The 18607-nt window shown below is 43.3% G+C and overlaps 5 protein-coding genes across 6 annotated transcripts; 3 read left to right on the top strand and 2 right to left on the bottom strand.

Annotated features, from left to right (window-relative positions):
* Positions 1-4465: 4465 nt before the first annotated feature.
* unpg (homeobox protein unplugged) lies at positions 4466-7947 on the bottom strand. Its single transcript, XM_018010479.2, has 3 exons — positions 6850-7947; positions 5143-5384; positions 4466-4977 (listed from the first exon to the last, which is right to left on the bottom strand). Exons 1-3 carry the CDS (start codon positions 7730-7732, stop codon positions 4609-4611), a joined length of 1494 nt encoding a protein of 497 aa, XP_017865968.1. The 5' UTR covers positions 7733-7947; the 3' UTR covers positions 4466-4608.
* A 1854-nt stretch (positions 7948-9801) lies between these two features.
* On the top strand, positions 9802-11004 carry Nacalpha (nascent polypeptide associated complex protein alpha subunit). Of its 2 annotated transcripts, none has more exons than XM_089469578.1 (2): positions 9802-9937; positions 10171-11004. In XM_089469578.1, the coding sequence occupies exon 2, from the start codon at positions 10176-10178 to the stop codon at positions 10830-10832; it is 657 nt and encodes a 218-aa protein (XP_089325704.1). In that variant the 5' UTR covers positions 9802-9937; positions 10171-10175; the 3' UTR covers positions 10833-11004. The 2 variants fall into 2 exon arrangements, with proteins under 2 accessions (XP_089325704.1, XP_089325705.1); XM_089469579.1 differs by having other exon boundaries at positions 9924-9977.
* On the bottom strand, positions 10991-13313 carry Dgkepsilon (diacylglycerol kinase epsilon). Its single transcript, XM_018010478.2, has 4 exons — positions 12873-13313; positions 11801-12814; positions 11409-11726; positions 10991-11351 (listed from the first exon to the last, which is right to left on the bottom strand). The coding sequence occupies exons 1-4, from the start codon at positions 13035-13037 to the stop codon at positions 11217-11219; spliced, it is 1632 nt and encodes a 543-aa protein (XP_017865967.1). The 5' UTR covers positions 13038-13313; the 3' UTR covers positions 10991-11216.
* Positions 13314-13410: 97 nt separating this feature from the next.
* On the top strand, positions 13411-16387 carry LOC108615750 (uncharacterized). The gene is made up of 3 exons (XM_018010468.2): positions 13411-13623; positions 13680-14635; positions 14696-16387. Exons 1-3 carry the CDS (start codon positions 13527-13529, stop codon positions 16175-16177), a joined length of 2535 nt encoding a protein of 844 aa, XP_017865957.1. The 5' UTR covers positions 13411-13526; the 3' UTR covers positions 16178-16387.
* A 109-nt stretch (positions 16388-16496) lies between these two features.
* Positions 16497-18581, top strand: Nepl10 (Neprilysin-like 10). Its single transcript, XM_018009042.2, has 2 exons — positions 16497-17053; positions 17147-18581. The coding sequence occupies exons 1-2, from the start codon at positions 16559-16561 to the stop codon at positions 18476-18478; spliced, it is 1827 nt and encodes a 608-aa protein (XP_017864531.1). The 5' UTR covers positions 16497-16558; the 3' UTR covers positions 18479-18581.
* The last annotated feature ends 26 nt before the right edge of the window (positions 18582-18607 follow it).

The following is an 18607-nucleotide window of genomic DNA, read 5'->3' as shown; positions in this document are numbered from 1 at the left end:
ATAATCCGCACGTTCTTCCATTGGCTAAGCCGTCTGGAACTAGGGTATTCACCTTGAAGCTCTTCCAAGCTTGCAGACTGGGTCACAATATAAAATATTTATATTTAATTAGCTTGCACGAAATTTTGGACAGTGTTTGATGAATGGCTTCCTTCGTGACAAAAACTCCCCAAATTGCAGCCGCCAGCTGTAAATCGATTTCAATATTTTCCAAACTTCATTGAGTCTTTATTTCCATTGATTATGATTGAATTGTTAATCTAGGCACATCCAGTCGGCTCTCTTTTTGTTTACTTTTTATAGTTATTACCTATATGAAATAGTTATCAAGGGTATAGCAGAATTTTAAAATGTCGGAATATGACTTTTATATTTAAATTCATCATAACTATTCAATCCGTATTAGGAATGATGATCGTATTCGGTGAAAATGCGATTAGTTATTATTTATTTTTTATTGCTTAATATATTAATTTTAGTAACCAAAAAATATACATTTTTTTCTTTCTCTATCCTTGCCTCTCTGTCTCTCTCTCTCTCTCTCTCTCTCTCTCTCTACAGAGACAGAGAGATTCTCTATCTAGGTATTCATCTCTCTCATTTCCGTTTCTCTATTCTATCATGTTTAAAGGGTATCTTATAGTCACGCTCTCATCCATTTCATCATTGCGCTGTCGTTGTTCCCATTACAATGGCATCATGAATCGCATTTACTTTGAGTAATAATTAGATATTCAAATTGTTTGTGGAAATGTCAATTGTCGGTCACTTCGTTCGGGGGCGTTTAGCCTGAGTGAGTGTGGGCGTGGCATTGTTTAGGTGCAACAGCGGCAGGCAATAATGAACATGCATTGTAAATAATGTATTAAGACATTAAATCGCTCATTGAGGCAATTTACATTCATTATTATATTACGAGCTCAGCGTACGTGCCCATAAGCCATGGGAATCGGAGAAGGGCTCGACGAGAGCGGGAGTCGGAGAGGCCGACAGAGACGGTGGCGAGACATGCCCGAATACGTTCCCAATCTCATATTTGTTGGGAAATTAATAAAATCATAAAAACGTAATTAATTAATTCACAAGACACCAGAAAAAAAAATGAAAAGAAGAGAATAAAGAAAAAATGCATTGCCGCCACAGTCTGTGGATGTGCTGCGGGTCTTGGGTGCTCCTCTGATTAGCGATTCAGGTGCGTGAGTGCATTTTTTTCGGTTTTCAAGAGAATTTCTTCAGCGGCGACCGTGACAGACCCTAGCAAACGAGTCTTCGCCTGCCCCCTTTCCGCCTCTACCCTGTGTCCCCTCCGGCATGAATTGGCGACTGACAGTCCGATTGACAGATACAAACTAAAGTGGCCAGCAAATGCGATCGTCAGGGCGGCCTCTACAATTGCAATTGCTACTGCTGATTGTTGGTTACTGCCCACCGCACCAGTGCTGGCACTGTAGCCATTTCTGGACAGATCTAGCCGTTATTTAAGAACTCTTATGATTGTTGCTGACTAGCCCCAATCTCGGCTGGTTCCAGCTTACTGGCCGTCAGTGGTGCTAACTTATTGAGCAGTAATTGCTGTGTCAAATACATCAACTAATAGGTTGTTAATAAGCTGCTCTCAGTCAAGGACTCTGGCAACTGGCAATGAAACTGCCAACAAAAACTTGGGTATTAAAAATTTGCCACATGTTTCGAATTTCAAAGTCTACCAAATCTCTGCCGCTGCCTCTGCTCAAACAAAAAAGGTCACAGGCAAATGGAGGGCGTGTCCACGCCTTATGACAAATTATGACAGCGAGCATTTCGCATTTGATTTATGACCCCCGTTGCATTCAACTATGACCCCCTTTCCTTTCCACGCGGCAGCTATGCCAACAGATTTCCTGTTGCCGACTTTGCCAAAATGTTGCTGCCTAATAGTTTCTGCGGATATATTTTCAAATCGTGGCCATACGGACTTTCTAGGCTAACTGGTTAACTTGGCTGGCGATAAGTATATTTATATGTGCTATCAGATGTAGCGAGACTGAAGTTAATTTAAAATCAGTTAACTCTTAGATAGATCTTGTATATTCAGATAACTGTCAGATAACCCTCAGACCATATTCGAAATAAGTCCTTTAATAAAGCGTTAAGTCAAAATGTGTAGAGCATACAAAATGCGCTATGTGAGAGCACGGATTTTTCTCCTGTTCGGGGATACTTTTACATCATTTTTAATGATTTGTAAGTGATTTTTAACGTGGTGCATTATGGCTGTTTAACTGTTCAAAGCGACACTAATCCGGACGTAATTAATGGCGAAATAATTTACAACCAAAGCTTTACAGTTGCAGATCCGGCCAGACAGACACATAATATACCAAAGAGGCTACACTGAACTTTTATCATGGTTCAATGAAAAACCTTTATTGCTAATATAAACACAAATAGCAAATGTTGGAATCTTCTATCTCTTTTACCTTGAGTATGTCTTTGATTTTTTCACTATAGCTCACTCTGTAGTCACCGCAGCCAAACAAAACACTTCCACTGGGCATCAGCATCGTTAGCAGCCAGTGATACTTTGTTCATTTGCCTCAATTTCGGATTTCGAATACCCCTAAAGAGCAGGAAAAGAGCAGTAGCAGTAGCTGTATTCTCGCAGCCGGCACCCAAAAATTCCCTGTCTAAATGTTACAATAATAAAAACTCATGCTTGGAGGCGTGTCCCAACATAAAACTGCAAAACGAAACGAGCAGCGAGCAGTGAGCTGCCGAGCATCGGTACGACAGAAGCATACAACAATACAATAATACCAGAAGGGTGCCTGGCCATAGAGCTTCCCATTTACAGGGTGGTTAGAGGCACACATACACGATACTCGCTTATGAAGAAAACAAAGTGAGCATACTGAGTTCCGCCAGAGATTTTAAATTCGCTTCATATAATCATTCTTTTTACGTGTTCTGCTCAGATATGATTTCTTGGAGCTATGCGAATCGAGATATCCGCTATTTTCCAGGATCTTACAGTTAGGATCATATTTGACACAGATATAACTGCGAACTATAATTATGAACAAGTATTATATAGTCGTGCACACTCGTCACCAATATGCTGTTTTTTTTTTGTTTTTTTTTTTTGGTTACTCTGCAAACAAAAGTCAATTGTCGCAGCCAATAAGTCGCTAATGCAATTAACAATTCACACACACACATACAGAGAGAGAAGCTGAACGCTGAGGGCGAGGGCTCAGGGCTGAGCATTACAAAACTAATAACTCACCATGTGTGAGCCCTCCTTTCCCTCGCTCACTGTGAAGAGGCGTGACACGTGAGACACCTGGAGTGATTGTTTGATATGGCCGTGAGGAGTAGTCGCTATCAAATCTCACACAAGCTCACTCTTTCTTTCTCTCTCTCTCTCTCTCGCACTCTCAGTCTCTCTGTATTTGCGACAATTTGGTGCGTTAAATTACAAAAATTAGTCACACGATGAACTGGGAAAAGGCTCAACAACATTTTGCCTTCGGGGCCTGCCGTGTTAAATCGCACAAATTGGCAGTTTAATTGTTCCAATTGACACCAAATTTTGTTTTGGCCCTCAAGTGGCCCAGAATAAATGGGCAACTGGGAACTGATTTTGTCAGCTTGGAGGCGTGCACCGATAGCTAGGAATTTATTGCACTGGCTACCAGTGAATTATTAGCAGCATTTAGGCCCTTAAGCAGTTCAACTAGATAATTTAACAATCACTGTTTATCACTAGAATCAGCACCACACACACACACAAGTACATGTACGTACGTACATACGTAGTCGCATAAAAGCATGTGTGCATGTGTGTGCTTTGTTGATTTAAAAAAGTTATCGGTTGAACGCGACCCGCCTTGATACCTAACCCAAAAAATAGCCATGAAAAAATGAGATATTCTATGTGTACATAAGTTCACATATGTGTGTATGCAATGGTAGACGCTTTTAAAATGTGCAATGGTGCTATCATAGAAGGGAAGAATTAGAAAGCTCAGTTGCGAGACTTTTTAAAAGAGAGGCTATCTCGCTCGATCGCACTAGGCTTAAGGCTGCATTGCTCCTCTCTTAAAAGGGAATTATTGCTTCAAGCACATACAAATACATACACTTGAAAGCGCTGTTGCGAGACTTACCAAGAGAGAGAAAGAGGCTGTCTCGCTCGATCGCACTATGCTTGAAGCTGCATTGAAGGAAAGAATTAGGCATTGTGCTTAAGTGCATATTGAGAGTAATAGACCATCTCGCTCGCCCACACTAGACATGAGGAGGGTCAGCTCTCATTGCTCGATGAGAGCTTTGAAAGAGAGAATAAGGAAGTCATTACTTAGATAAGTTAGGAGTGAGACCGGTCATATTAATTGATTATGCGGAGATCAACGCAAAATGTTGTTCAGCTCGTAATGCCTGAGTAATGTTGTCAAACTATTGAAGAAGTGACTAGCGAATGAAATAAATTCTAGAGTTTCACTTGAATTAAATTGTGTTTATTTACAAAAGTTTGTCTCTACACTTAAACAAAATTCTAGGGGGAGGGGCATATGTTATGTACATCAATCAATGTTAACGAATATGTTATTCAGCTCTTTGGGTCCTTCAGTAAATACTGCGCGCTAGGGCTAACGAGGCAGCAGCAGGCCCAATCGGTGGCATGCCCACACCCATGGTCACGCCCACTCCGACGCCGACAGTTGAGGCAGAGCCGACAGCGCTGGCATTAAACTTTTCGAAGCCGCTGATCGCTTCCGTTGGCAGTTTCTTACGCAGATCCGGTTTGGGCCCGCTTAGGCACATTTTCTCCAGCTGCTGGTGCTGCGACCGCACCGCAAAGCGATTCACATGCACTGGTATGGGCACCACAATTTTGGTGCCACTCGAACCGCCATTTCGACCCAAGCCGTGCGACGTGAGTCCGGCCTTAACGCGTTTCCATTTGGCGCGACGATTTTGAAACCAGATTTTAACCTAGACCAAAATAAGGTGGGAGAAGCAGAACAGACACATGGAGAGTTAATATAACGTATGATACCGACAAGAGAAAAGTGACCGGAAAATTGAAATGAAAAATTGACATTCTTCAATTTTGCATAATGGGATGATTTACTGTTTATATTTGATCTGTCAACACACCTGAACTTCACTCAATTTCAGACTTGTGGCTATTTGACTCCGTTCCGTTAGGCTAAGATACTTTTTAGCATGGAATTCGCGTTCCAGCTCGAGCAACTGCTCTGACGTAAAGGCTGTTCGTCGCCGACGAGACTTGGAGGAACTGTTGCTGCCCCCGCTTTGTGACTCCTTGCCGCCGGCTTCATGGCGCGAGTGACTGCCCTCGTCATCGCTGCAATCCTCACTGTCCGAGTTTGTATAGGCTACGAAACGGGAAAAAATAACACATAATATAATAATTTGGAGGATTCCATAGATAAAATCATTTCCGTTTAAGAATCAATGAACAATTACTTAAAGTATCTTATTACCAATTCATTTCCCAAACGACTTAAGCTTTCAAATTATATGCGCATCCCCATTAACACTACTTAACAAACTTCAGATCCTGACACCGATTGCGACTTCTGTCGTTAATGGGCTGTGTCATAACATTTGTGGCAAACATATTTAGCTATAACTGGATACATGTGTGAGCCCCTTCCAAGTCTTTCCAGCCCATTCCAGCCACAACAACAAACTGCAATTTGTGACCCAAGCCAACTGAGGCCTCAGGCAAGTGCGAGTATGAGTGGGAGGATGACAGAAAGAGAGAGAGAGAGAGAAAGAGAGAGAGAAGCAGAGAGTGACCACGTTCGAGTGAGCGAGTGTTGCTTAGCCTGTTCATCCCCTTTGAGATGCCTTATTATTTTGGTTAACGCTTAAACGCTTTTTTAACACTTACACGCTTCAAATATGCCCATCGCCTGCCCTGTCACTGATTTATTTGCACGGCGGGGGTATATCATTGTCGAGAGCCGTGCTGTGCTGTGCATCGCACCCCAACATCATATGAAATTCAGTTATGAATACATTATATTTCACTGTGTACACCGATTCGTTTCGCCTAACTTCTGCAGAGGAGACTTCAGACAGAAGAAGTCGTGGCGATGCGGTTTGCTAAAACTTTTCTCTTCCATTCCATTTCAATGACTAAATCGTTACGTTTGTCAAAATGTCAGCTCCATTTTTGATGTTATTGTTATTCTCCCTTTTTCTCTCTCTCTCTCTCTCTATATATATATATATCTATCTCTCTTTCGCTCTGGATGTCAGTCTACTCTCCTCGGAGAACTTTGCAGCTTTTGATTGACATCAAACATTGGGTCGTAAATGCGTTTTATGCTAATTTTGTCTATGACTTGACTGCCTCATTTTAATTACCATGACAAAACCACTTTAGACCGACTACAAGGAGAAGAAGTAGATAAAGCTGGACTTGACGGCATGGGGAGTCAGTAATAGAAGTTAGCAATATTCGTTTCGTTACTGAAGTAAAAGGATCCCATTTCTCATTTAAGAGTGTTCCAAGATAATCAATTATTCTTACTATAATACTAAATAAGACCTACTTGAAACACGCAACAGATAAATATCTAGTTCCTGGGCAAAGCAAAAAGGTAATACCAATACGTTATACTTATTTTATATCAGAGTAATGTTACTTTATAGATTATATATAAAAAGTTCAGGTCAATTTGTATCAGAATGTGATGATGACTTTCATTCGTTCTATGGGGCAGTTCAGACTACATCCTTTTAAAATACCTCATTAGCTTATTATATATAAAGTTTGATTTGTTTTTATGCTTAATAAATCATTTGATTATTTTCAGCTTCGCTACCTACCTCCATTGCGACTCTTGTCGAGCTCCGTGCTGTAGTTTTGCGGTGACATGGTGAGACTGATGTCGCTGCATGAGTCACCACTGCATTCGAAATCCTCGTCCATGCCTACATCGACAGCAGGCTCCGCAGGACTTGTTGATTTCGAGGGCGATGATGGTTGAGGTGGCGATGGCTCCAGTTGGTTCGGAACCAGAGTCGTGGGCTGATGATGATGCTGATGCTGACTCTCAGCCATGTGCTGGAGTCTGGCATGTACGCTCAGACTGTGTACATAGTCCTGATTCATGAGTTCCGCGAGACGGCGATAGTTCAGATCCGAAGGAGCGGCAGCAGCAGCTGCTGCAGCGGCGGCGGCTGCAGCGGCGTTGAAGGGCAGGAATCGAGTGTCCAGCGGATGAGGCAGAGGTAACTCATTGGGCTTTGTAGGACTGAGGCTGAGACTCTCCAAGGCATGTGACTGTGGTTGTGGCTGTGGATCTTTGCCGGCAAACGGCGCACCAAGGTAACCGCCGCCACTACCACCGCTGCCGCCGCCGGCAATTAGATGTGAGAGCCGTTCATGATTCTGGGCAAAGTAGCCATGCAGCCAGGGATTGTAAAGTGGGAACTGTGTCAGGCCCAGCATAGTACGTGCATTAAGCTCACGACTGTTATCCCTTTCCAATTCCTGCGTCCGGTTACTATCGCGTTCCAGTTCCCGTTCCCGCTCGCGTTCTTTCTCCTGTTCCTGTTCCTGATCACCATTGGCAGCAGAAACAGCGGCGGTTGTTTGATTCGCAATCAGACTCTCTATGGAAAAGGGTTTCGGCAACGGTTTGCTAATCAGCTTGCTGCTGCTCTCTACCGGCGGCGGTAGCAGCAGCGCCGCATGCTCGTTTTGCATTATCAACTTCGGTTTCGTTTGCTCGCCTTAAAATTGTTCGAGACGCGCGATACGTGACGCAGTGAACCGTTCAAAGATCTGCGCGCAAATGAAAGCCAATGCTGCCGCATGCACAGCTCACAGCTCGCAGCTCAGTTGCCCAGTCGAAAACAACCACCGCACACACACACTCGGCGCAAGTGTGAACGAGAGAGAGCAAGCACGAACTAGCTCCGCCTCGTTAATGACCAATATGGCGCGCTGTGTGAGAGCTCTGGGCGTCTCTGATTGGCTGTGCGCTAATTGCTGTCAAACCGGTTGAGCTTGTCTGTTTTCTATTTGTGTTTGGGGTTGTTCTTGGACACACACACCACATACTCGGGGACACATACAAGAGTCTCTAATTGCTTACTGCTTGATTCATGCGGCAATCAGACTAGCCATGAATAAAGACAATATCGATATCGGCTCTGTTAGCAGTTGCCTAGCTTTGCTTATGCCATGGTGTGCGCAACATAGCTAACTCTCAGGTGGCATATTAGCCGGCAGTAGGGTTTGATTACGTGAGCACAGGTAGGGGTGGCACCTGCCTATACCAGCCAAAATCAATTGAATATGAGTATCAATTCACTTTAAGATACCACTTTCAGGGAATTTATAACTTTATCAGTTTTGACGAGTAAGTGGCTAGAGTTCTCTTTTCATTTCATCTTAATTGCTTTCAAATGAATCAAGTTCCGCCTTCGGTGTTAATTTGTTATGCGAGCCACATTTAACACGTTTGTCAATTTGCATTTGTGGCTTAAATTGGCCATAATTGACCACATTTTTGGCAACATAAAAAAATCGAGTGTTTGTAAGCTTTTGTAGGTAATTAAATAGCATTTGGTCACGTTTGAGTGTTTGAAATATTTTATGAGCGCTTTAAATCGCAATATTTTGTTTGCATTGGGCATAAATTAAAATATAATTATGCGCCTTGTCGGCGATTATTGGTATAATGATAAAAAGGTCTGTGATTTTCATTTGGCGGTGATTCAAGTTTATTTGGCTTAGAGCCTGCATAAAGATATTATGTGTGTGTGTGTGATGTGTACATATGTAGATGTTTTGTTGCTGTTTGCTGTTTGTTGTGTGCTGCTTGCTGTTTGTTCCCTCTGCGGAAAACGGACAAATTAACGAAATGCAACGAAGCGTTTCATGCGCTCAAATAAATCAGGGCGCTGTTGACACCCGGGATGTTGTCTATATAAGTGTGTATGTATGTGGTGGGGGCATCACATACAAGTACAGATACAGATGTATATCGAAATTATTTACTGACAAATTGTTTTGAATACTTTACATATTTGCGACTCGTTTGCAGCGCTCAAAAATGCGCACAAAATAAAACACAAACAATTACAACTGCATCAACTGTGAGTGCATCAATATCAATACGTATGATGATGATATGATCAGTGATGTGCATTAAGCTTTTTTCGAACTGATGGGATTGGAATATATATATTTATTTATTTATCAGATGTCTCCTATTCGCAGCTCTGATGATGATACAAAAATTATTCTTGAGCTTTAGTGTATACGAATTTAAGTCTATGCCTACGGACCCCCAAATTATATCCTTCAACTAATATAAATTTAATAACCATTACAATTTTTGGTTTGTATTCGAACGGCAGCGTCGAACATGTGTTCGCAGTTAACCGCAACATCGGCTCATAACGAGAAGCTGTCCAATGTTTACCCAGCAATTGACACGCCTCCTTTAGCAATTTGTAGGCTGGATCCTGTATGGGCACAACTGCCCTTCGTAATTGTGTTATTTTAACCCTTTCCATAGACTTTACTTGTAAAACTGTAATTATGTCTGGAATATCAATGTTGTTTATACAGTTTAATTGGAAATTGTATAGTAATTACAGTTATTAGCTCGCTTGTTATGTGTAGGCATAGTTTACATACATATATAGTAATTAGTAGCTTATAGTTGAGCACGGTCTTTGATCTATTGACATATTGCAAAGCAATTATTGTCGTGCCAAGTGTCATATCAAGCAGCTACAAGCAGTTTGCGATACCATTTCGATTGCACAGCTATCGACTTTCTGGTTAGAATTGAATTTATGTTGCCACTACAATGACTATACAATTTTTCCACCAGGTGGCAATATTTCTTTTCTCAAAAAACGTTTTGCGATTCCGTGCTGCACCCGCTTTTAATAGGTAAATAATTATTAATTTAAGCTGACATCACGTCTTAAAAGTATGAGTTGAAAATTGAGCAAAGAAGAGAATGAATTGAACTATAATATTTTGTATATATTGTATGAAATTATAGCGAGAATAGGGATAAAATTAATCTCGAAAAATCGATGGGGGAAAAATGCACCTCATCACCGGCTCATTATAAAACATAGAACATTAATACTAATATATTATTATTTTGCATTTAATAGGTAAAATGCCTGAGCTAACTGAAATCAAAAACGAAGCCCCTTCGACCTCCGCGGAGGCGAAGCAACCGGAGGATGGGGATGTGCGTGTCGAGGATGATGGCAGCGAGAGTGATTCGGATATGATTCCCGAATTGGAGGAGGCCGAAATCGGAACCACACAATTGGGCGGCGGTGCCACGGGTTTGCCCATTGATATGGTATCGAAGGCAAAGCAGTCGCGCGGAGAGAAGAAGGCGCGCAAAATCATGCTGAAGCTTGGTCTGAAGCAGATTCAAGGTGTAAACCGCGTGACCATTCGCAAGTCGAAGAACATCTTGTTCGTCATCAATAATCCGGATGTGTACAAGAACCCCCACAGCGATACATACATTGTTTTCGGTGAGGCTAAGATCGAGGACTTGTCGCAGCAGGCTCAAGTGGCAGCCGCTGAAAAGTTCAAGGCGCCAGAAGGCCCTCTCGCCGCTGACAGCGTAGGTGCCACCACATCAGTGGCTCCAATCGCCGAGGAAGATGAGGAAGAGGTCGATGGAACGGACGTCGATGAAAAGGACATTGAATTAGTTATAACGCAGGCGAATACGACGCGTGGAAAAGCCATAAAGGCGCTGAAGAACAACAAGAACGACATCGTAAATGCCATTATGGAGCTGACAATGCTCTAAGGCGCTGGAACGCAGGAACATCGTTGCTTTCGTTTATTACCCGCCTTTCGATAAACTACAAATAAACAAATCCCAAATCCCAAATGTTATGCGTCTCCGCATGTTAAGCACCAGTCGAACATTTAACAAACTAACAGGAGAAGAATAAAGTGACATGCTTTTAAAAGTCAAACACCTCGGAACTCTTTATATTTCTATTAATTCCAACTAGCATCTGAATCAACTATATCCACAAAATTCAAAAATGTATGCTTGGCTAACTACGATCTAAAATAAGTTGCTTTGGTTAGCATCAATGAGACAAAACACCGTAGATTCTAGTAAAAGAGAATTAAGTACAATTTTGATCCATCCATGTGGCATAGACAAAGACATCTCTTAAGATTACTGCACTTGGTGGGCTTCGGGCTGCGCTCTTAATACACGAGCTTGGCTGCGTGACTGCAGGCGTATTTCTGCCGGTGCCTGCATCCAGGGCTCGCCATCGGCCTGCATAGGTACCGTCCCATTCACCCGTAGCTGCAATCAAATATTAGAATTTATTAAACAATGCCTGGTTGGTCATCGGTTTCATACCCTTATCTGCTTGGCTTGGCCAATGCGCACGGGTTTGCTTATGTTGCACTGCAGCTGAGCAATGTGGAAGGATGAGACTATGCCAAATACTTCCATCATACCATCAGAAATGGAGTTCACGATGCGAGGTTCGTCATTCGAGTTGCTCAGCTCGCATAGTTTGCAACCGGCTCCCCAGGAATCAATATTTAGGAACACCAACGATTGCAACTCCGGCAGTTCGACTAGCTTGTTATCTAGATGAAGTTCTAGTTTCTTATCAATGCGTTCGCAGTCCGGCTGCATGACCTGATGTGTACCAAAGGTGAAGTAGAGCAGCTGGTATAAACGAGGTAGGGTATAAACGAAATTTTAAAAGAAATTTTAAGAGATGTAATTAGGTGTTGTAATACCTTGTTAAAAATGCGGCTGCTGAGCAGATAAAATCGAGATTCGCGTGTCTTATGAAAATTGTAGGTGATGTATGCGTCGACTCCCACGCTGAAATAGTTGTAAACGTGTATGGTCTTCAAGGGCTGCATTTGGATGGGAAGACGATAGTGCAGCTTCTCAATTTGAAGATCATACCTATCAAGATTTACGGATTTGGCACGTCTTATGCTTCGCAGTATCTGCAGGGGATCGAGCACTGAAGGCGGCTCAGCGCCCCAGCCCAGGACGCGGGATAAATCGTTTCCAGTGCCCAGTGGCATGATAGCCACAGATGGTTGAGGTTTTATGTTTAGGGTGTAAATGGTGTTAAGCACCCAGCCAATTGTTCCATCGCCACCAGCAACTAAAATGCGACAAGGGCGTGGACTTGTTTTAGCTGCCCACTGGAGTGCATCATGCGGTCCGCGTGTGCCCAGCTCCATCACCTGCATTGGATGCAGATATCCACGCAATAGCGATAAAACATTTGCGGCCGTGCTGCTACCCGATTTGGTATTGGCTATAACAATTAGTGGTTCCCAGTTTTCAATGTCAGGTGGCTTTATGCCTGCGAGATGCAAACGCACAGATTCACGTGTCCTGGCTGCGACAATGCTGTAGGGCGGATATATCATGTCCCGAAACTCGCCAAAGTCACATTCACCTTTGATATCCACTTTCTTGTAGCATGTGTCGTGGTAACAACGTTGACACCAGGCACACCGCCAGCCAAACAGACCTGGTCCCGAGCTGCTACTATGATCCTGTTCAGCTTCTTGTCCGCACCCTGAACAGCTGTAATTCATTGGCAAATTGCCGCGTACCCATAAATGACGCACTGCATTCGTATTTCGTAGCCATTTGTCCTTGCAGCGATAGCGAGTGTCTGCTTGCCTTTGACATGTTGGCTCCGAATGCGTGCAGAGGCCACAACAGTCGCAGAAGAGACCAGCAGATGGTGTCAACAGAATCTCACACACATTACAAAAGCAGGCCTACAAGGTGATAGCTGTATAATAGTAATAGGTACGCATGAACTTTTTTTACATGTACCTGTTCAACGATTTTTATTGATTTCCAACTATGACGTGTTTTGCCCGATATGCAAATGACAACATCTTCCGTTAAAATGCTGCGACAGAAGATGAAAAGCATGCTCAGGGCCACAAGCGAGCCAATGAGCGCTTCCACGCTAAGCTCAATGCTGGCTATATCCATATCTGTTTGCCTGTGTTCTACTGATTGCCTGAGGATTCTTACATTTTTACATATCTCATGTTTATGTTTTATATTCAATTCAATGTTTCAACTAATTATAGCTAGTGTTGCAAAACGCATAGACACAGCTGACCGAACTCACTTCGAGGCGGTTGTTTGGTTAGTGGCGGTATCTTTCTGTCTGCGATTGTAGTTTGGGTTTTCGAGAAATAATAGTTTTTATTGAGAATATTGTAAAAGTTAAATTGTATTTTTGTTTTATTTTCATTTTAAAGTGATTAGATTGTCAAATTTGATCTCTATCCGCGCAGAACTCTTTGGCATTTCAGATGAGACGATATTTGCTTTTTCGATATATTGTTTCGAATATCGGATAGTCGTTCTTCTCCAAGCAGTGTTGAGAAGCCTGTGAGCGGCACTGCACGTGGAGGCACACATATTTTAAACAACGTTTTTCGCGAGCGAAACGTGAATTAAAGGGACTAGAATATGGGGCGCAAAGCTGAATATAGTGAAAAGCAAAAGAAAGGGCCTGGTCGCAAGGCACGCAAACAGGGACCCCCTAAGTTTCCAAAGAAATCATTCGGTATTTAAAACTCTGCTAATCTCATTGATCAAAAATATAAAAATGTTTATTTGCAGCGCCGCTCGACGATGAGGATAAGAGATTGTCGCACCGTCAAAAACAGCGCGTTGCCAAGCGGGAACAAAAAAAGGTAGTGCAGAAAGCTAAATCAAAGGATAAACGCGCTCAACAGCCCCGTAAGCAAAAAGAGTATCACAGCGAGAGCGACAGCGAGCCAGAGGCGCAGCGCCCGGCGGAGTCATCAGACGAGGAAGTGCCACAACTTGTGCCAATCAAAAAACAAAAGTCAAATGGTTTCACGGATGACAATAAAGATTGGTTAAAGTTGAAGTCGAAACTGCAACAGAAAACTAGGAAACAGCAATTAGATGAGCTGGAAGAGGAGCAAGAATCCGAGAATGAATTTGAGGATGATTCAGATGAAGAAGTTGAAAACGACGAGGCGTATGATGAAACAGATGGAGAAGAGGAACAATCAATAGATGAGGATAACGAAGCTCAAGTTGGTAAATTGGAAGATCTTTTTGATGAGGACGATGAAGATCAGGAGACAGATGAAAATGAAAATGATGACGATGATGATGATGATGAGGATGATGACGATGATGACGATGATGATGAGGATGAGGATAATGATGATGATGATGATGACACGTTGCCTATTGAGCGTGCCAACAAAAAACTTAAAAAACGTCAGGCGCAAGATGACAAATTGGCACAGGAGGAGATGCAGATGTCTGTCGATCAATCGGAAGTGTTTCGTTTACCAGAGCCTGGGGAAGACGCTGATAAGGAGCTCTCTTTACAGGATGTGCAACAGCGCATTAAGGACATTATTCAGGTACTCTCGGATTTTGGAAAATATCGGCAGGAGGGTCGCTCCCGCAGCGAATATGTAGATCAGCTTCGTTTGGACCTATGTTTGTACTACAGTTATAATGAGTTTCTAATGTCCAAATTAATGGATATATTTAAGTTGAGCGATCTTATGGAGTATTTGGAGGCCTCAGAGGTAAGTTATTAATTATTATAATTTGTAATCAACCTTTATTTTATATATTTGTTTTATTAGGTAGCGCGTCCGCTGACTATACGCACAAATTCCCTAAAGACACGCCGTCGAGATCTTGCTGGCGCGTTAATTAATCGTGGTGTCAATCTCGATCCACTAGGCAAGTGGACAAACGTGGGCCTTGTCATATTTAATTCCACTGTTCCACTGGGCGCCACGCCCGAGTATCTAGCTGGACATTATATGATACAGGGCGCTTCGTCGATGCTGCCAGTGATCGCATTGGCCCCGCAGGAGAACGAACGAGTCCTAGATATGTGCTCCGCACCTGGGGGCAAGGGATCACATATAGCTGCCGTTATGAAGAACACGGGAGTGTTATTTGCCAACGATGCGAATAGGGATCGGATCAAGGCCGTTGTGGCAAATTTCCATCGCTTGGGCATTGTGAATGCTATTGTCAGCTGTGAGGATGCGACCAAGTTTAGAAATATAATGACAGGCTTTGATCGAGTACTGCTTGATGCGCCTTGTACTGGCACGGGTGTGGTCTCCAAGGATCCGAGCGTTAAAACGACTAAATCAGAGATCGATGTGCAGCGTTGTTATAATTTGCAGCGCAAGCTTTTGCTTACCGCTATTGATTGCGTGGATGCCAAATCTTCCACTGGCGGATATGTTGTATATTCCACTTGTTCAGTCTTGCCCGAGGAGAATGAATGGGTCATTGATTACGCTCTCAAGAAGCGAAATGTAAAGCTGGTGCCCCTGGGCATTGATTTTGGTGAGCCTGGTTTTACCAAGTTCCGCCAGCATCGCTACCATCCCAGCTTAAATTTGTGCAGGCGATTTTATCCACATACAAACAATATGGATGGCTTCTTTGTGGCTAAGCTGAAAAAGTTTTCCAATACCATACCTATCACTAAGGAGCAACAGGAAGCGGATGAGAAGCAGCTAGATGAAGCACTTGCATCAGATCAGACTGAATTGAAGGCTGCAGAAACTAAGGAAGCGGAGGCAGCGGAAGTCACTGATGGACGCCGAAAAGCCCTTGGAAAGCGTGCTGGAAAGCCCAGTCTTACAGACGTAGAACATGATTTAAAAAAGAAAAAGCTTGAACAAAGTAAGACGAAATATGTAGCTAAGGTGTTTGAGAAGCCAATCAAAGTGTCCAGCAAATCGAAGCCAGAGCGAACGTTGCCTGTTTCCGAAGAGAAGGAAGAAAAAGCCTCCGCAGCTTCCCCAAAGGTCCGATCGAAACAGCCGGCACCACAATCGAATGGAAATAAGAAACAGAATCCTTCGAAAAATGAAGAGCAATCACCGCCACAAAAAAATGGACAAAAAGCGAAACCAACATCGAAAATAGCAAAGAAACTTTCCCAGGCGCCTCGAGTGGATATTGATGAATTGCCATTGCTAGAAGGAAAGCCCATTAAAAAGGAAAACAAACTGAAAAATAAATCTAAGCAGCTGGGACAGTTGAAAAAGTCCAAGAAGTCAGCGGACAGTAAAAGCAAGCAGAGGTTTAAAAAATAATCATGAATTGGAATTAGTTTAATGAGTCTTATTAAAAACTTTATAGTTGGTTAATTGCGTTGCTTAAAATATGTAATAGGCTTACTGTAGAGTCCATCTGCGCAACCATCCAATGAGAATTATTTGTTTTTATAATAAGTGCAAACAGTTTGGATTATAAATGTTTTTATAATCAACAACAATAAAATGTATTTTATTAAAACTTGCAAATCATATATATTTTTATCTCAATGTATATAAGTATGTATATACTATATAATATCACCATGTACTATATTTTTGTACATGAATTGCAGCTCAAATGCAGATAAGGCTCAGGCCTTGGATGGACCGAATGAATGACCATTTCATGTTCAGTACGAAAAGTGTGAAGTAGCCGAAATGTTGAGAACTATTTTCGGTGCATTATTGTGCACTGCTTTGACTGTGTCTCAAGGCAAAGCGGATATTAATCTAGCCACTATGCACAGCATCCGATCGAATCTGGATCGTAGAGTTTCACCCTGCTCGAATTTCTGGGCGTTTGCTTGTGGCAATTGGTCCTCCAACTACGTGGACAACTTTCAATTGGCGGAGCAGAGATATGCCAACGCAATGATCGCGGTGCTGACGAGCAATCGCCTAAGGGATGCTCCACGCCTCTTTAAGCAGCTTCAAGACTATTTCACGGCATGTGTTGGTCACCCAGAGGAGCAGATGCAGCTGCCACCGGAACTCCTCTCGGGCGAAGCCTTCGAATGGACACGTGCAACGGCCAGGCTTCGCAAATATGGATTAAATGGCGTTTTCTTTGATGAGATGGCCGATGTTGCTTATAACGACTCGCTCAGCTATGTAGTGCAGCTCAAGATGCCGGTGGCTGATAACAATCACTCGGTGAGTAATCGTACGAAATATTTCATTATTATTTCATATTATATTCTCTTATATAGCTCTCAAATTAACAAATTCGACTGCCCTTAATTGCAGCCTATGAGGCCTGAGACTAGGTTGTTGGAAAGAGATCTGCGTATATTGCGCGAGAAATACGGCAATGAGGAGCCGATGCTCCAGCTGTGGATGCTGAGCAAGCTCAATAAGGAAATACCGCAAATCGAGTGGGAAGTATACTTCCAAGAGCTGTTGGAAAGGGAGCCAGGTCAGCTGCTCGTGCAGATTAGTGATGTGGAGTATTTCCGAAAACTGGGCGAGCTGCTGCGACAAAGCAGTAACACAGCTGTGGAGTCGTATCTAAGTGAGCGTCTGGCTCAGTTCGTCAAGGAAGCCAAGCCGGACTCAACCCTGCAGAGCTGCATACATCACATGAGTGCGGTGCTTCCCTTGGGCATGAACTACATCTACGATCGCTATGTGTACAGAACACGGTCGGAGGACATGCGTCAGCTGCAGCAGCTGTTTGACAGTTTGCGCGGAACGTTTGCCAAGTACCTGGAGCACAATCGGTTGGAACTAAGCCACGAGCAGCTAAGCTATCTGCACGCCAAGCTGGCGGGTATGCAATTGAAACTGGGCAATCTACCCAACCTCACGAGCGCTGATTATGGCTTCTATAATGACCACTACGCGAGTGCAAACTTCTCGGCTGGCAGTTTTGCGCAGAGCTTCTGGCAGGCTCTGCGCCTGCGCACGCGTCTGCAGCATCTACCTCTGGGGCAACCAGGTGCCACCTTGCAGCTGAAGTACTACTATGTGAACGACGATTTGGTCAGAGCTCGCAATGCGCCCTATTTTGAGCATGAGCGGAATACGTTGACCGTTCCACTGGTCTTTATGCAATGGCCCTTCTACGACCATCGCCAACATCCCATTTTCCGACATAGTCTGATGGGCTTCATACTCGGCCACGAGCTCAGCCACGCCTTCGAGCAAGAGGGCATACTCTTCGATGCTGCGGGCAATGAGGCGCTACTTGGAGTGCGGATACGTCAGAAAGCCAAGTTCCAAGCTGCCTTAAACTGTGCCCAGCACTCACCGACAGCATCGTTGAAGGAGCGATTGGCGGACTTCAACGGTCTCCAGCTGGCCTATGATACATTCTTCGGCCTGGCGCATGACTCGCAGCGGTTCGAGTATCGGCCATATGACTTTGAACAGGAGTTCTTAGCACCACAGATCTTTCATCTCAATTTCGCGCAGTTCTTTTGCGGCCGCTTGCCGACGGCCATCAACCATGACATGGACGATGTGCGGGTCAATGAGGCCGAACTAAATTTGCATCAATTTTCCATCGATTTCAGTTGCACACGGCATCAGTTCGACTCCATCGGCTGTGAGATGTGGCGCGCAGCAACCCATGAATAGTAAGAGTGCGATTGGAACTTTCTATAAAACTGTTTAAATGATATTCAAATTTAATGTATTTCATAAATAAAAGTTCAACCAGCTGGTTTATTGACTTCACCTATGTATATTGAACACATTAAAGATTTC

Source organism: Drosophila arizonae, chromosome 5 (genome assembly GCF_054131065.1).
Source record: "Drosophila arizonae isolate 15081-1271.41 chromosome 5, UAZ_ARI_1.0, whole genome shotgun sequence".
NCBI lineage: Eukaryota > Metazoa > Arthropoda > Insecta > Diptera > Drosophilidae > Drosophila > Drosophila arizonae.
This window is presented reverse-complemented; position numbering and strand designations above follow the sequence as displayed.

Coding starts and splice junctions, on each gene's coding strand:
- Dgkepsilon (XM_018010478.2), bottom strand. CDS start 13,037: ATGGATATAGCCAGCATTGAGCTTAGCGTGGAAGCGCTCATTGGCTCG. Junction 12,815..12,872: donor CAATAAAAATCGTTGAACAG/GTACATGTAAAA, acceptor ATCACCTTGTAG/GCCTGCTTTTGTAATGTGTG. Junction 11,352..11,408: donor GCCAAGCCAAGCAGATAAGG/GTATGAAACCGA, acceptor ATTTGATTGCAG/CTACGGGTGAATGGGACGGT.
- Nepl10 (XM_018009042.2), top strand. CDS start 16,559: ATGTTGAGAACTATTTTCGGTGCATTATTGTGCACTGCTTTGACTGTG. Junction 17,054..17,146: donor TGGCTGATAACAATCACTCG/GTGAGTAATCGT, acceptor CCTTAATTGCAG/CCTATGAGGCCTGAGACTAG.
- unpg (XM_018010479.2), bottom strand. CDS start 7,732: ATGCAAAACGAGCATGCGGCGCTGCTGCTACCGCCGCCGGTAGAGAGC. Junction 5,385..6,849: donor CGACAAGAGTCGCAATGGAG/GTAGGTAGCGAA, acceptor CCCGTTTCGTAG/CCTATACAAACTCGGACAGT. Junction 4,978..5,142: donor TGAAATTGAGTGAAGTTCAG/GTGTGTTGACAG, acceptor ATTTTGGTCTAG/GTTAAAATCTGGTTTCAAAA.
- Nacalpha (XM_089469578.1), top strand. CDS start 10,176: ATGCCTGAGCTAACTGAAATCAAAAACGAAGCCCCTTCGACCTCCGCG.
- LOC108615750 (XM_018010468.2), top strand. CDS start 13,527: ATGGGGCGCAAAGCTGAATATAGTGAAAAGCAAAAGAAAGGGCCTGGT. Junction 13,624..13,679: donor GTTTCCAAAGAAATCATTCG/GTATTTAAAACT, acceptor GTTTATTTGCAG/CGCCGCTCGACGATGAGGAT. Junction 14,636..14,695: donor AGTATTTGGAGGCCTCAGAG/GTAAGTTATTAA, acceptor TTGTTTTATTAG/GTAGCGCGTCCGCTGACTAT.